Source organism: Hylaeus volcanicus, chromosome 8, assembly GCF_026283585.1.
Source record: "Hylaeus volcanicus isolate JK05 chromosome 8, UHH_iyHylVolc1.0_haploid, whole genome shotgun sequence".
Classification (NCBI taxonomy): Eukaryota; Metazoa; Arthropoda; class Insecta; order Hymenoptera; family Colletidae; genus Hylaeus; species Hylaeus volcanicus.
Genome location: NC_071983.1, coordinates 16,666,432 through 16,682,861, shown reverse-complemented (window position 1 = coordinate 16,682,861; position 16,430 = coordinate 16,666,432). Strand labels below are relative to the sequence as shown.

Genomic DNA, 16,430 nt, shown 5'->3' with positions numbered 1-16,430 from the left:
TTGATCTTTTTTTGTTGTTTTAATGCTTCGAAAAACGCTACCTCTGAAGTGTATAGTTTTTCATCGTGTCTGGTCCATCTCTCGTTAATAAAAGCTTCGTTGGGAAACTTTTCTCTTAATGTAAATTGAAATTCGAGAGTCGGGTTGTTGTTTGTTCCCTTTTCCAGTTGCTTTAACCAGTATTTAGTTCCCAACATTAACGCTCTGTTTTTTAAACCTATTGTCCCACTGTCTAAATACAAGATATTCAGCGGTGTAGAATTCCTGTATCCCATAGCTAGTCTTGTTGCTTGTGATTCTAACTTTCTAATTTTTTCTTGTGATTTGCTCTTCTTGTTTAATGATATATAGATCGGACCCGCATATTCATTTACGGAGAAAATCAAGGCCCTGACCAACATTAGAGCCCAATGCTGCTTAAGGCCCTTGTTCGAGTGACACATAAACTTGATAATATTTAATCTTTTCTTAACCTTGTCCACAATGTAATCTGCGTGTGCCGAAAATTCTAATTGATTATCGATTGTTACCCCTAAGAATTTTGCTTCTTTTAAAATTGGGAATTCCACGCTCCGACCATCCAGCATCACTGAAAGTGTTCCTTCATCTGTTTCTCCTCCTGCTATCATGATTTGCGTTTTGGTACTTGATATTTCTAAACCCCGATTATTTAGAAAGTTATTAAAAACTTGAATTCCATGTTTAATTCGTCCAACTGCAAAATCTTTGTTACTATCTCTGGTTATGATGGCTACGTCGTCCGCGTATTGTAAGCTTAGTATTCTTCGATTGTTAATATTTTGATTTATTCCTGAGGTATAAATGTTAAACAACGTCGGGCTCAAGATGGACCCTTGAGGGACTCCTACTCTCCAATTTACCTTCTTTGTTTCCCCGTTATTCAAGTTGACTATTACACTTCTATTCGAGAGCCAGTCCTTAAGCCACAACAGTAGTCTTCTGGGGCAGTTATTTTCTTTCAATAATCTCAATAACGTAAAAAAGTTGACGTTGTCGTAGGCCCCTCTGATCTCAATAAAGGCCAAAACAGTAGTCTCCCTTTCCCTGTTCCCATATTTCATTTCTGCAATCAGTCTATTCAAATTATCCAATGTGGTTTTCGGTACGTATCGAAATTCTGGCTGATTTTGCATTTTGGTATCAGGAGCACGAGAAATTTTGTGGTAGGTATAAAATTCTGGATTGTATTTTACCTTTTTGTTTCAGGAAAACATGTTTTTCGAAGAGGTGGCATTATTTCTAATTCTGTCCCGGTACTTACTTTTTTGTATCACATGAACATGATATTGTATTGTATGTTTCTTTATTGTGTAACAAGGAACATTGTTATTTACACATTTCCGTTGTACATGAAGTATTTTTTACATTCCGTTTGTTAACAAAATAAACTTATACTAATGTATTACAGTCTAATATTAATATTTTTGTACGTATAACTATTTACTTATTGTCTATTTGTACATTTTGTGGTTTGTAGGTGAGAGTCAACAATTATGAATATCTTATTTTCCTAACTTACAATTATAAACTTTTGTAGTCTCAACAAATAAATTGACTTATTTTCGTTTTTCTTTCTTATGCACTATGTTGTTTTACTTGCTACTTATTCTGTATTGCGCCTCTAGGGAAATTTCCCATATCACAGTTTATTTAATACTTTTAGTCATCCCTGTATTTGTTCTTATATGTTTTTTTTTTTTTTAAATCAAGGAAATAGGATTACTTTTTAGAGTTTTGATCTTTATTAAATCTAAGTTGACCAATATGGTCTCAGTCTTCATTTAAACTTTCATTGTTGTATTCCTATTTTCTTTGTTCGTCTATTTTTTACTCTATTGACGAGTACAAATTTGATTGGAACGATTCCTGACTTAGAATAAGTTATTTCTCGTAATCCTGTGTTAGTAGGATCTAGCAAGCTAATGGTTCTTACAATTCAATATTAGCTTCTTTTAAAAACGCTATAATTGCTTTTAAAGCTGAACTCTTTTCGCTATTTATTATTTGCGCTACGTTATAATTGCAGTTGTTAATTAAAATACCTATTTTATCAAACATTTTTAGACGCGGGATAATTCTAAACGGACATCTAAAGAGGACATGCTCTATTGTTTCCTCCTCCATTCTACAATCACATATTTGGTCATCGATTATGCCTTTCCTGCCTAATGATTCTTTTAAATTGTAATGGTTTGACCTTATCCTTGATATTGACCTAATAGCATACCTATCTAATATATTACCGAATTTTTGAAACCACGGTTTGAGTTTTACTTTCTTCTTGTTTTCCCAAAAATTTGAAAAGTAGTATGCTCCTTTGCTCCTACCGATTTCTTCTACTCTGTCAGTAAAGACGCTCCAGATTGTATGTTTATATTGCACCAGATAATCCAGTCTCGTGATCGGTATATCTTCTTCTGGTACTTTGTTGGTGTATTCCTTTGCAAGGGAGTCCGCTTTTTCGTTGCCAGGTATTCCCTGGTGTCCTGGAACCCAGCTCAGTACTATCTTTTCCCTCTCTTTTTGGTTTATTAGTGTTTTATATATCTTTAAAATCCATGCGTTGTTGTTATTTTTTCCCGTGTCGTCCAGTTTTTCTATTTTACTTTCTAGCCCTGTGAGCGCTGATAAAGAATCTGTTAATATTAAAGTATTTTTACAGTTCATGTGTTTGGTTAATTCTATTGCTTTATAAATGCCTATGGCTTCTGTAGTATAAATTGTTGCTTCCCTTTGAATACTGTATCCTGTTTCAATGGAGGTTCCTTGTGGTAAATTGATATAAATTCCTACCCCGTTTGCGATTTTATTTTCTTGCTTTGACCCATCTGTGTAGCATATGACGGTATCTTCTTTTTTAAGATTATGTTTTTCCATTAGAAACTGGTTGACCGTGCTGAGAGGAATTGCTCCGGTTTCCAAAATTTTCCCTGTATCTTTATCTATATCTATTTTTTTTAAATTCCTCCTTTTGTTTAGTATCTTCTCTTTCCAGTTGATGCTGCTTTCCAATGAATGGTTGGTGGATAATATTTTATTTTTTAGATGGGCTATTTCATAAAAAGATGTTTCTATTAAGTTGGGTTTAGTTCCTATACCTTTTTCCCGTTGTGTTAAATGGTCTGTGTCGTTGTGAATCGAAAAGTATTTTAGCTGGTTATCCGATGTTTTGCTGTTTGTTTCGGTTTTTTCCATTTCTCTAAGCCAGTATCTGATTGCGGCCTGTTTAGCTCTTAAATGATGTCCTATGAAACCTGTATCTGCATACATTACAGCTATTGGGGTAGACATTCTGTATCCTACCGCTGCTCTTATTGCTGCTGATTCTATTTTCCTGATTTTCTTATTTTGTTCTAGGTTTCCCTCTTTGGTGTATATTATGAAGGCTCCATAGTCCACCACCGAGGAGATAAGAGCTCGGGTGATCTTGATTCCCCAATTTTGATTTATGCCTTTCTGTCCTCTGCATAGATATTGGATGATTCCTAAACGTTTTTTTGCCTTATATATGATATCGTCAAAATGTGTTCTGAAACGGAGATTATAGTCAAGTGTGATCCCTAAAAATTTTGCCTCCGGGCTGGACTTTATTATTGTGTTTTTATTATTTATTGTAACGTTAATCGAAAATTCTTCTAATTTGGGGTTTGTTTGAAATCTTACTACCTTAGTTTTTTCTGGTACATGAACATGATACCCCAGGATGAGGTAGAATTTTTAATTCTAGCTCGGGACTTACCTGTTTGTATCAGGTGAACATGATACTCGAAGATGTGGCACAATTTTTAATTTGATTTCGGAACTTACCTTTTCGTATCAGGAGAACATTATGAGCGAGGAGGTGCCATGAATCACATTTGGCGTCAAGAGGTTTTAGGAGATTTTAGAAGGTGCTAGGAAGTGGTAGGAGGTATCAGGAGTTGTCGAAAAGTGAACGAAATATTAGTGTCAGTCACTGGTATCTTACGCGTCCTGAACGAAAAGATTTACGAGAGGTGCTTCTGTTATGCGATAACGATCTATACTTTTGACAGTTCGGTTGTCACCTCGTTGGCGTAGAGGTGTCCCCTCTATGGAGCAACCTGGACTACCCTGTTTGTCGGTTCGGTTGCCTTCTTGTAGGCGTAGTATTGCCCCTGTTGTGCGGCAACTTGAGCTACCCTGTTTGCCGGTTCGGTTGTCTTCTTGTAGGCGTAGTATTGCCCCTGTTGTGCGGCAACTTGCGCTAGCCTGTATGTCGTTCCAGTTGCTATCTCGTGGGCGCAGGGAGGCCCCCGGTATGCGATAACTGAAGCTAGCCGGTAAGTCTGTTTGGTTGTCATCTCGTAGGCGCAGACTTACCCCTGCTATGCGGCAACCAAACTTGTATTTCCAAGTCATCAGTCAACAGTCACATGCTGTTAGCTAAGGCAGCGTTCCCTATCTTTTACGAGGTCAGGAAATTCCTGAACCCGCTTCCCCTGAGAGGTTAAGGGTGCGCAGGAGACCCAGCAAAACTCCGAATTGACTTCAACGACAGTTGCGGAGAAAGTAGGAAGCTCTGGGACAAGGATAGATAGATCCTTGCTGTGACAGAGAGGGAGATACATCAATCGGAGGAGAGACAAAGACAGAATGTCAAACGTTTGCAACTTTCCAAACAGTTATTGTAATTTTATGAGGCGAGGAAGCAACCTTTCCGGCTGATTTTTTTTTAAACTGTTCCTTATAAAATACCGTTGCGGGGGACAGTTACACATTTTGCAATTTCGCTTTTGAAACTTGCTAAAAATACGTTCAAAGACAAGACATTTTTTTTTTCAATTTTTTTCAAAAAACGCTTGACGAAACGATAGATTTACTTCCCCTGATTACGAAATGCATAATTATTATATGTTTTTTTTATTATTGTGCCTGAAAAACGGGAAAAACTATCTAGTAGTTCACCTACTTTCCGTTGGTGACGCCAGTTTGTCTTTCAACTTTCTGGGTCCCATAAGAGAACACTGGAGGGAACTAAAAACACTAGCGTCGCCTGAAAATTTGTCACCTAATTACTGACGTGGTTTCTGTACCTTACGCTTGCGTCCAGTGATGGGCAAAACCCTAGGCTTCGAATAAATCTGAAGTTTGCTGATACGTTTGTCTCGTTTCCTTCTTTGGAAAATGTTCAAACATGTCGGCAAACTTCAGATTTATTCGAAGCCTAGGCTTTTGCCCATCACTGTTTGCGTCTATGTTTGGATTCCCTAAAACCATCAAGAGAAACTAACAATATTTGTTGCATTCTTGAATAATTTATTTGTACAGAGTACTGTTAATTTTGTTTACAGCTGTCCCTAATTTGTAAATGTGGGATTATAGTATTCCTTAGAAAACGCATGCACATTCGAAATCGAGACCTGAAAAACGGCAGAGTTTTACCTCTAATAAATATTGTTCTCCTGGTTCCTTCTCTATCTGCCTTGTATTTGATAATTGAAAATAATAGTGACATGTTTGTTTATGATAATATGTGATATTATTAAGACATAATAGTAATTTATAATATTTCTTTCTACAGTTGTATTGTAAACATTCAATATATTTAAAAAATAATGATGGAAGTAGACTGGCATGTATCTGGTATTTATTTTATCGATATTTAAAATCGAAATTCGAAATGCTTAATTTTTATGTATTTTATAGGATCGCAAAACCTGTGAACCATAAAACAATACAGTTTGCATACTTAGAAGAAGCAATAGATCATCCTTTAAAACCTGTTACAATTACGGTAAAATATAATTCAATTTTTTTGGTTAAAATAAGAGTTTAAGTAACAATTTTGATGTTACATTATCAATTACTTGGTTATAGTTGATTGATGGACGGACTGGAGTTAAACGTAATGCATTGCAACATACAAACAGTGGTACTTTAACTGGTATACCAATACCAACTCATTCACAAATTGCTGGGAATTCTTCGATAGATCCATTATTAAGTCATTCGTCACTTGATGGATCAGATCCTCTTTCACAGTTTGCTAGAGAAGAATTAGATCCATTATCTAAGATGGCTGCAGATGAGGTTTTTGAATTTTACTCATTTAAATGTCTGATTCATATGTTTTTATATCATGAACCATTTGTATTTCAAACTATAATCCTCATATTATAGTGGGATTACTCTTGCAATATTGCAGTTACTAGTAAGAAATCTAAAGATACCGCAGAAGAATTAGTGGAACCTTGGGCAACAAGACGTACAGCAATATTAAATAAATACACAACTTCCGAAAAGTTGTCTATTGTTACTAGTTTTCTGACAGGTGGTGAAAAAGGTACTTTTTTTATAAATAGTATTAAATCAATAATAAATTGAAATTACAATTTATGTAAACACATTTTGTATTATATTATAGTAGTTGTTAAAGTTCAACCAACTGGTGGAGTAGTTGATAAAGTACGAACAAGATTGGAACAGCTAGATGATTTTGAAGAAGGATCTGTTAGACAAATGTTAGATTTATCGCAGCAACAGTATACTGCAAGAATTGAACAATTAAATAATGAACTTGTACAAGCATGGCACTCTGATCAAAGAGTTAAAGCACTTAAAATAGCAATTCAGGTATTATTCTTCTCCATTTCATGTAATTGATTATACCTAAAAAGAAGCATATATTAATGTCACATTATTTCAGTGTGCCAAATTATTAGTAGATACATCTGTCATGGCCTTCTATCCTAGTAAATTTGTTCTCATCACAGACATTTTGGATATTTTTGGAAAACTTGTATACGAACGTTTAAAGGCCAAAGCTGAATATTACAAGTTAGTGTCACTTTGCTTTAATTACATGTAATTTTCAATCTTAGTATTTAATAATGTTTTATAGACCAGGAAGCAAAGTGCCTACAAGTTTACCTGATAATTTTACACCGGACATGGTACCCGAAAATGCAAAAGAAACCTGTAGGAATTGGTTTTATAAGATCGCGTCAATAAGAGAATTAGTTCCACGCCTTTATGTAGAGATGGCAATAATAAAGTCTTACAGTTTTTTAACAACAAGGTAAAATAGCGATATATCTATTTATACGTTATGAGAGATATTTAACGTAAATTCTACAGATGATTTGTATAGTGTTAATACTAATTAGAGGTTATTGGTTTTCAGTGAATTCAATAAAGCATTGCTACGAATAACTCAAATGATAAGAGGAATTGGTAATCCTCTTATAGCTATATATGCTAGATGTTACTTGTGTCGAGTGGGACTAGCTTTAAACAAAACATCCGATTTCGAATTTGTAAAAGGAAATTTTTACGATTTCCTCTCCACCTATCAGCAGTTATTTGGTCAATTTGTAAAAGACGAACTGGTTAAACAAAATATGTCTTTGCATTCTTATTTAAATCTCTATTCGCCAGCTTTAGATTGGATTTTGCAAATTTTGGTAGCTACAGTTCCTGAAAATCATTTAGAAGATGTGCTTTGTCAATGCAAAAAGCAAACAAACAAGTAAGTCGATTACTTCATTATATAATGGTATATTCAATGAGATGAAATGATGACACATTTCTCTTTCAGTTCTTTACTATTAAATAGCGTTTTAACAGCATTTAAACCATCATACATTGCTACACGCGCAATGGAGTTTGTAAATTTGATAATTGCTACCGAAGATGATGGTAATTATTATATGTGATTCACTGACGCATTAATATTTGTAATTAATCATTTCTTCTATAATTTTCTTTAAAAAAATTGTCCAGGTTTCCCACAATATCTATTATATCGAACTATAGGCGAATGCCTAGTACAGGAAGCTCCACCGAAAGAAGATTGTCAAGCAATTCTCAATATAACTTGGAAGTACATAACAGATTTAACAAATCCTACAAAATTTATGCATTGTGTCGAAATATGGATTCAATTTACTGCCATTCATTTCTCTGTAAGTGAATGCATTATTCTTACTAGAGATATATATTTTTCTTACAATTTATAACTTGCAGGTTAACGAACTAAATGCATTCTTTGGAAAAATAATTGATCGACTTAATCCAAACAAAAATTTTGAACATTACTATCCACAGTTACAAAATATTATCGAAAAAGTAGTGGTTCATAAACAAGATTTTGAATCGCTATTTGCTATGGTAATTGTTACTTGTTTATTACTTTATAATGTATTTTCACTTTAAATTATATGTACAAAATATTCTAGGAAACATTTTTCAGGACAACTTCTTACCTTTAATCGATTTGTTCCACAAGGAAACTATTAAGGTTGAAGTTTGTAAAACTATTATAGAAGGTTTAAGTGCTGAAGGTGGTTCGATTACAGATCCTATTATCATAAATGCTCTCATGTTTATTGCTAGAATAATGCACGATTCTGTTAGGTAAATATTACTTTCTTGTTTCGCGGATATATATGTATTGTCTCGTAATAAGCTAATAATTTCAGTGCTTTAACCGTTGAAGATGAAAAGCGACAAATTGGTCAACTTATATGTGGTCTCGTACAACGCGTCGATTATGATCGCGATTTTGAGAAACAACTTAATTTTTACGTTGAAGCTAGAGCAGCGTTCCCTAACCTCGACAGTGTTCATATACAGCTTGTACAAGTAATCGAATAATAATTTATTTGCTATACAAGATAGTATACTTGGTTAGGAAACTATGAATAACTTTTTTTTTATGTTTAGTGTGCAAATAGATTATCAGTTGATACTCGAAAGATTGTTCGCGGTCATCACACGAGAAGAACGTCAGCATTTGTACGCGCTTGTGCTGCATTTTGTTTTATCACCATTCCGTCGTTGACGTTAGTTCATACGCGATTGCAGCTGTATCTCCTATCAGGTCAAGTTGCACTTTTAAATCAGTGCTTAGGTCAAGGTAATTATTCACGTTTTACTACATCGAGCATTTCTTCCCTAATTGTAATCGAAGAAAAAATATTTTCTTAGCCGATGCGTGCTTTAAGGCTGCATTGAGCTTAGTTCCCGAAATGCCAAAAACGATAGATATAGATGGAAGACAAAAAAGCTCGCAAGCATATTTACTTTCATACTTGTCGAATTTTTTATCAACCTTATTGGTTGTACCGGTATGTACTTATATAACCTCTTCTCTCGAAATGTTTGCGATATACGGTCCATAAAAAATATGAAGTATCACTAAAATTCGTGACAATCTTATTAGGATAGTCCAGAACACGGTGTTCTATATTTAATGAGAGGTTTACTCAATGCTGTTCAGCGTTGTTTCGAGGAAAATGCATTGACAAAATCGTATTTGTATTTACGCGTACTTGACTTGTTGTCGGCAGTAACTCAGGAAAATTATCCGTACCATGTTGACAAGGTATTTTGAATACAAATTAAAAAATGACGATAATCGTGCAACAATAAGTTATGATTTTCATTGTATATACAGGTCGACTCTAATGATAAGTTGTACGGATCCGATCAGAAATTTATAAGCGAAGTTAACAAAATATGTTCGAAAATGGTAGAAGAGATTTTGTCTCATTTGAAATATCTTGGATCGACCGATCAACTCGAGAAACAGGCAGCCCTCGCGCTTGAGCTTTTTAATTGTTTTGTTATTAGAGCTGACTTACGCGATCCATCATTGGCACATATGGCCGTGAATCTATGGAATTTATCTCAACGACGTGGTTTCATCGATTCAAAAGTTAAGGTAAAAATGTGTAACAGTTTCCATAAATGAACGGTTTACGAATGAAATCTTTTTTCTTTGCAGATGAAAACAGTCGCTTATATGTCCCAAAAGAGTCATCATAAGGAGTATGAACATTTTGCTGAAATTTTAAAAAAGATGATGAAATAAATTTGCAAATGAAATATGATAATTAAACTGAGATGTAAAACATGAGTGTATGGCTTACAAGTTTCTTGGTAGTGATTTTCTTTGAGGAGAAATTAATTATAAATACATTGAATTTCATTTAACTATAATTGAATATGCTGTACATAAAACAAAACAAGTATAATTGGTTTAAGTCTTATTAGTCTGTTATAGAGTGTAAGTTTCCGATGATGTCTTTGATAATGTATTGAATTATACTATAAAATATTGATAAAATTTATTACATAAATATAAGTAATATTTATACTTTACTTATTGTGTACGCTGACTTGTTCTGTGATACAATAAACGTACTTTATAAAAATAAGTTTTAATGGAAGACTCTTTTAGTGGAAGACTTGGTTTTCAATGTTACGCGGAATGTAATTCAGAAAGTAACATACCTACGTATGTCATTATTTCTTTAATACTGATCGTAGCGCGTCTAGAAATATATCAGCGTGACTTTCTGTGAACGTTAAGGCGGGTCTTAATCTTACCGACGTGTTTCCACAGACACCGATTTGGATGCCTGCGAAACAAAATATTCCTGTTACATTCTAGAAAACGTATATTTTGTAAATACAAGAATTAAAATGTTACCTTTGGTTAAAAGTTTCTTAATCATTGTGTCTCGGAGTTCAGGCGTAGCGCAATCAAACGCGATGAACGTACCACGACCGCGAACCGAATTAATCATAGTAGAACATTCGTTCTGCAAAGTCGTCAGTTGTTTTATCATGTAATCCCCAACGCGCGTAACTCTTTCCAAAAGATTCTCCTTCATTATTGTTTCTAATACTGCCTCCAGTAATATTATTTTACTAGGATCTCCCATCCAGGTATTAAATACGCGGTACGATTGTTTAGGCCTGCAACAATTCATTAACGCGTTAAATCCATGAATCGAAAGCTGTCTCCTATTATCAAGTAATCGCGACTGTTTCGATCACTTACTTTAATGGTTCAACGTGGTAATAACCACCTAGCTGCATCTTTTTACTGAAAGTCACTACATCTGGCGGAGATTCTAAATTGAAATGTTCGTGACACCACATTTTTCCCGTTGGGCCACCCCCTGTTTGTACTTCGTCGATTAATAAAGCTGCTCCGTGCTGAAATGGTAATAAATACTGATAGAAACGTTCACATAACGGATATCCGTGTAACGTAGGCGGTACCTTTTTTGTTATACGTCGTAATTCTTGGAAAAATTCAGGAGATGCGTGATTATCGCCTCCTTCCGATTGAATTGGTTCCACTATTACACCGGCGACTGGAATTTTCTTCTCAGTTTTATACTTGTCAAATAATTCTTCAACCTAATGAAACAACATTGCAAAACGATTATTTCGTAACCGTCGATGTACAATATAGAATATTCGATTAATAATATTATATCGGAAAGTAAGTATATACTTCGGCTAAGCAACGCTGATCTTCTTTCTGATTTTCTCGGACATGTTCATTCAAGGGATATCTGTAGACAGGAAACGAGGCAACAGGCCAATCAAAGCTTGGGATATCTATTTTATGAATGTATTTGCTGTGCGTCGTCGAGAGCGATCCCAATGTTCTTCCGTGGAACGCGCCTATTATCAATATCATTGTTACTCTTTCAACCCATCGAACGTGTCTTGTATACAATTTTACTTTTAATGGGCTGGTTTAACTACCTTTGAACGAAAGTATGGAGAATCGTGGCGAGCCAGGAATTTGATTCACCATGCAACTCTCCATTTCTTCTTTCGTAAACGGTGAACCCTTTCTCTGGCAATCGGCGTACCAAATAAAAATGTTTTTGAATGCGTTCTCGTTGGAACAGGAGCCACACATCATAGTCGTGATCTGCGATAATCCTGGAGGAGCGATCTGTCCACAGATCGAACACGATAATCAACACATAACGCGGATCATTTTAAACAATTTCAATCTGCGACTTACTTCTTTTTGTAGCAAAACTTTTTTAAGTCTGGCTGGCCAATCCTTTCCGGGGAAGACGCCTAACGCGGGTCTGTTTGCCATAATTCTCTGAACAAATAAAGGAAGTTGTACTCGGAAAATTATTTTCTTGTCCGCCCCACCCCACCCCCACCAGGAAATTAACTTCTTTTCTTTCACAACATTTTCAGAATACATTAGCTATTCAAAAAATAAGATGGATCTCTATGAGATATATCTTGTTTACCTGATTAACAGGATCGGCAAGGGCTTTCAACATGGCTGGGTGGTTATAGCCTAAGGGTATCGACGAAATTTGCATATAAACATCGAGCAGAGCGTTCCCATCGACGTCCATTATGTAGTTACCTGTTGATTTTTCGTAATCCGCGAAGAATTGTACGGAAGAGGCTTGCTAAAGTCATCAATTTCATCGTGTATTCAGAGAAATTATTATGTAATTATGATAATTTTTGCTGCTAAAGACCCTGTAGATTCCCGCTTACGAGCGATTACAAGCACTTTTGTGCGAGTAGATAATTTAATAGGTACATTTTAACACGTTAACATTATGGAATAGAATTAAATCTCGATTCTAGATACAGTTATAGCGTTCATTTATATACGGGGTGTCTCACAGAAAGTGTTGCAAGCAATAGTTTCCGTGAAAGCAGCTCGTTATTGAAAGGACTTTTAATATTGTTAAGATAGTTTAGATTTTAAGAACATTTGAATACCTCGTTGAAAAGAAAATGCATGGAATTAACCGTTACACAGATTATAGAAGACTAAAAACACCGAATTCTAAATAGAGTTAGAGCGACTAAAAATAAAACACTTTCGATATCATTGACTATCACAGTATCGATAATAACATCGTCAAATATGAATTGGGTGCAGATGAATGTTATTAACAAACATTATCTTAATACTTGAAACATTTTACACGGAACATAATAAATTTAACATGAAAGCAACTGGTCGCATCGACAATCTTAACGCACTTGCATCGTATTGAGGTCCCGTAACAAACTACGTGATTGAGGACCTGGTATTTCTGTCGCGACTACCGGTTTTTTTGGTTCCTCCGATGGATATCCAGTCAGGCATCTCCTCCACGTGCTCGCACTACCTACACGGAAGCAATAAAAAAAAGATTTGTCGACTTTAGAATTTTTATTAATTTAAATTAAATTAAATTAATGAAATTAAAGTTTTTTTTTTCGCTCCGCGAACACCCATTATACAAATATTCACGTGTATCAGATACAAAGTACGAAATCTCAGTCACGAAAACATTTGTTTAAGCGTATCTATCGTTCGCGTGTATCACAGACTGTAATCAGGTTAGACGGCCCTCACGTTCAATAAACCGAACATTTAGTTTCATTGATGTCAGTTAAGGATCATTGGTTGACACACTAACGCACTTTTACACGACTTGTAACCGTTACATTCTTTTTTTCTTAATTATTTAGCATTTATTGCAATCTAAAAGAATAGTAATAATTAATAATAAGTTCTTCTTATATACCTTGGATCACGTTACAGTCTGCGTGTATCAGTATAATGAAGAATAGTAATTTGATGTTATCGACTCGAGTAAGAAGTGTCACATCAGAGCTGATTTACATTTCTACGATCTCAATCGTTATTTATTTAATATTTCGTTCAGCTTTGGTTGAGCGTACCTTCTCCTTTTACAGTACAACGACCTTTCGTATTTTTTTACATTACATTTCGATACAATTCGCGCATTCGAGAAACGAAATGATCGACTAAATTCTGGAATTTATTTCTGGAAGCACAATGCCAATAAACATGCTTACAAACGTGTAAATCATGGGTCCACGTGGAAGCATCCACAATTTGTCGAACCATACGATATCCGAGATTCCGATGAGATAAGTGGCGATATGAACGCACCAAATTGTTGATAGCGAACGCAAAGAAATAGAAAACCTGATAGTATTTAGTCGATTCCACGCGAACGAATTTCTTTTTGACCTCAGATTAGTTCGACTTATCCAAAGAGCTAAGCTAAATTTGTAATATATATATAATATAATTATAAATTAAATTCTGTTGTTTTGTTTTGCGTAAGTTTATATATATATATATATAAGATATAATATAATCCTATACGCACATTTATGTACTTACGCAAAACAAAACAACAGAATTTAATTTATAATTATATTAAGATATATATATTTTGATTAGCATTAAAGTTCTAAAAGTATTTTCAATTTTCATTGCCAAGTGGTCTCACTTTATTTTAACCGATGCGACATCTATGTCTTTGAATACGACATTAGAACAACACGTAAAAATGTGAAGAACGAGGTTTATGGAAAAAACCGAGTTATCGATCCTCAGAGTGCTCCATGCGCAGATTTACATTTTGGGAAATTCCTTCTCCTGGTATCTCTTAAATTACTCGTGTAAATATTTGGATAAGAGTCGAACCGTACGAGGAAATGGAGAGAAATGGTGATAAATACCATTGATGAATTGCCATGACAGGGTACGCCCGTGCAGAACCGTTTGACACTTGTTGGCGAGCATTTTCTGGTCGTGGCAGTATCGTGGACACGATTTCCCACGAGATAAATCTTCGCTTATCCGTGCGACACGCTCGCAATGAACCGTTCCAAGCGAAGGGTGGATCTGCACTGGACACGAAGATCTCACTGGTCCTTGCACAGGAAACCTTCGACCGCTACCGAAACTGCACGAACCTTTACGAACCGGTTGACCTCAGCCGTGAATTTTTCGCTCAACGATCTCGCGCTACGTATTCACGACTTTAATTTACAAAGCATATTTGCAAAGCGTCGTTGTCCGTTCCCGGTTTAAACGATCATTTCGGAAATAATATTATTCGAAATGCGTACCGTGGATGGTCACGTCCAACCACGTTCAACTATTGACCATAGACTTCGAGTTCTACCTTCCTTTAGGGCGCTTTCGGACGAACTCGAACGCGCACGAACTTGCACGAATATTTAAATCCAGTGGCGCGCACGCTCTCGTAGTTTTATCTGCTGTTTCCGATATGCTTATCTACATACGCGATTACATTCGCAAATAATTATTTGCAACCGAAGTATCTTCAGATAAACGATTCGGATCGACCTCATTGATTGTAGAAGATAATTATTTCGTGTGTTTTTCCGTGTTTGATCATTCTGATTTGATGCCACTATTACTTATTTTACAGATTAATTTAAAGAAGAGAAACAAGATATTTAATCCATTCAATGGAAATTTAATGCATTTTGCCTTGGACGTCAAGGTTTAAATACAGATGTGTAATCAAAGTTATTACCGTAGAAAACTTTTGTTCATCCTTTTTAATAATACTTAACACAAGCTGATATAAACTTATTTCGTAACCAATTACAATTAAGATATCTGGTAGTTGGTAGTGAATGGGTTAATTATATCCCAAAAGATTTACAGTGACGGCCATATACTTACGTACACTTTATATTTTAACTTTAAAACCTGAGTTATTTTTACAGACCTCAGATAGTCGTATCAACAATTTATTTCTAAGAGTATTGAACCTTGATGTACATATCTGCAGTAGAACTTTTACTTATTTCGAGAAAATAAGTACTTTGTAAATGTTTTGTTCTGGTATGTCGGTTTTGTATCGGACAACTACTTACGTACGCTTTTGTTTCGCACAGCTAAGCCAAATTTAAACAATATTTACCAGTATCTGCGCAGCAGTGTTTACAGTTAGACGTATTACAATGGTGCTGTGATGAGTAAAGGAAGAAATATTACGCCAGACCAACGGCGACTAGTACAACAGTTTCGGAAGAATGGAATGTCCTACCGAAAGATTTCCGCTAAATTAGAAATATCTGTTATGGCTTGTCATTACGCTATACAACATATTAAGTATCATGGAACACCAGACAATGTTCCTCGTAAAGCAAGACCTCGTAAAACTGATCAAAGAACTGATCGCAAGATTCACCGATTATTATCTGAAGCGGACAGATTCAAAACTGCAGTTGCCATCCACGATGAAATATCAACAGATCTTCATCAAGAAATAAGTATTAAAACTGTCCAGCGAACACTTGATGACCCGTGTGAAAATTTTGTTAGAGATTCGTAAAGGTCCAAGTTAATTGTCCCGAATTAATTTCGGGGCCTATTTAGGAAGCCCGTTCGGTTCCCGTAAGGCGGCATAAGGGATTGTCACGCTTTTTTAAACGAGGCCATTAAAGGATGGCTTCTCAGGGCCTTATTATTTCCCGTTTTAATCCTGATTATAGCTCCATCGGGCCCCTGAAACACCCTTACAATAGCCCTGAACACACCGTCATTGCATGTAAATCAGAAATATTTAAATAAAAAATAGGAATTCTGAAAAATGTCTTACGAATAATGACTCACGAATAATAACTCACGAAAATATAATCAATTATTATTATAAATGTTTATTTAACAATTTATTAGGTAACGTAGTTGACATGGAGTATTTATATTTATAAATACCACAGTGCGCGCGCGGTACGAGGGTGTATTTTTAATCATTTTTTTCGGGCAAACGATGAATGTTTTTCTTTTTATTGATACTTTTACTCAATAT

The 16,430-nt window shown here is 35.2% G+C and overlaps 2 protein-coding genes across 6 annotated transcripts; one reads left to right on the top strand and one right to left on the bottom strand.

Moving 5' to 3' along the window:
* The first annotated feature begins 5,239 nt into the window (after positions 1-5,239).
* On the top strand, positions 5,240-10,028 carry LOC128880938 (VPS35 endosomal protein-sorting factor-like). Of its 5 annotated transcripts, XM_054131526.1 has the most exons (19): positions 5,296-5,311; positions 5,564-5,614; positions 5,689-5,776; positions 5,860-6,072; positions 6,163-6,325; positions 6,407-6,615; positions 6,689-6,819; positions 6,884-7,060; positions 7,166-7,510; positions 7,580-7,680; positions 7,765-7,946; positions 8,008-8,151; positions 8,234-8,397; positions 8,463-8,625; positions 8,707-8,899; positions 8,971-9,110; positions 9,206-9,367; positions 9,440-9,706; positions 9,770-10,028. In XM_054131526.1, the coding sequence occupies exons 2-19, from the start codon at positions 5,598-5,600 to the stop codon at positions 9,854-9,856; spliced, it is 2,946 nt and encodes a 981-aa protein (XP_053987501.1). In that variant the 5' UTR covers positions 5,296-5,311; positions 5,564-5,597; the 3' UTR covers positions 9,857-10,028. The 5 variants fall into 5 exon arrangements, with proteins under 5 accessions (XP_053987503.1, XP_053987502.1, XP_053987500.1 ...); XM_054131528.1 differs by having other exon boundaries at positions 5,240-5,614; positions 6,410-6,615; XM_054131527.1 differs by having other exon boundaries at positions 5,240-5,614; positions 5,860-6,097; positions 6,188-6,325.
* Positions 9,964-14,766, bottom strand: LOC128880939 (4-aminobutyrate aminotransferase, mitochondrial). The gene is made up of 10 exons (XM_054131530.1): positions 14,320-14,766; positions 12,820-12,947; positions 12,063-12,230; positions 11,819-11,905; positions 11,551-11,746; positions 11,294-11,466; positions 11,056-11,196; positions 10,832-10,989; positions 10,478-10,746; positions 9,964-10,406 (listed from the first exon to the last, which is right to left on the bottom strand). The coding sequence occupies exons 1-10, from the start codon at positions 14,381-14,383 to the stop codon at positions 10,291-10,293; spliced, it is 1,500 nt and encodes a 499-aa protein (XP_053987505.1). The 5' UTR covers positions 14,384-14,766; the 3' UTR covers positions 9,964-10,290.
* Positions 14,767-16,430: the final 1,664 nt, after the last annotated feature.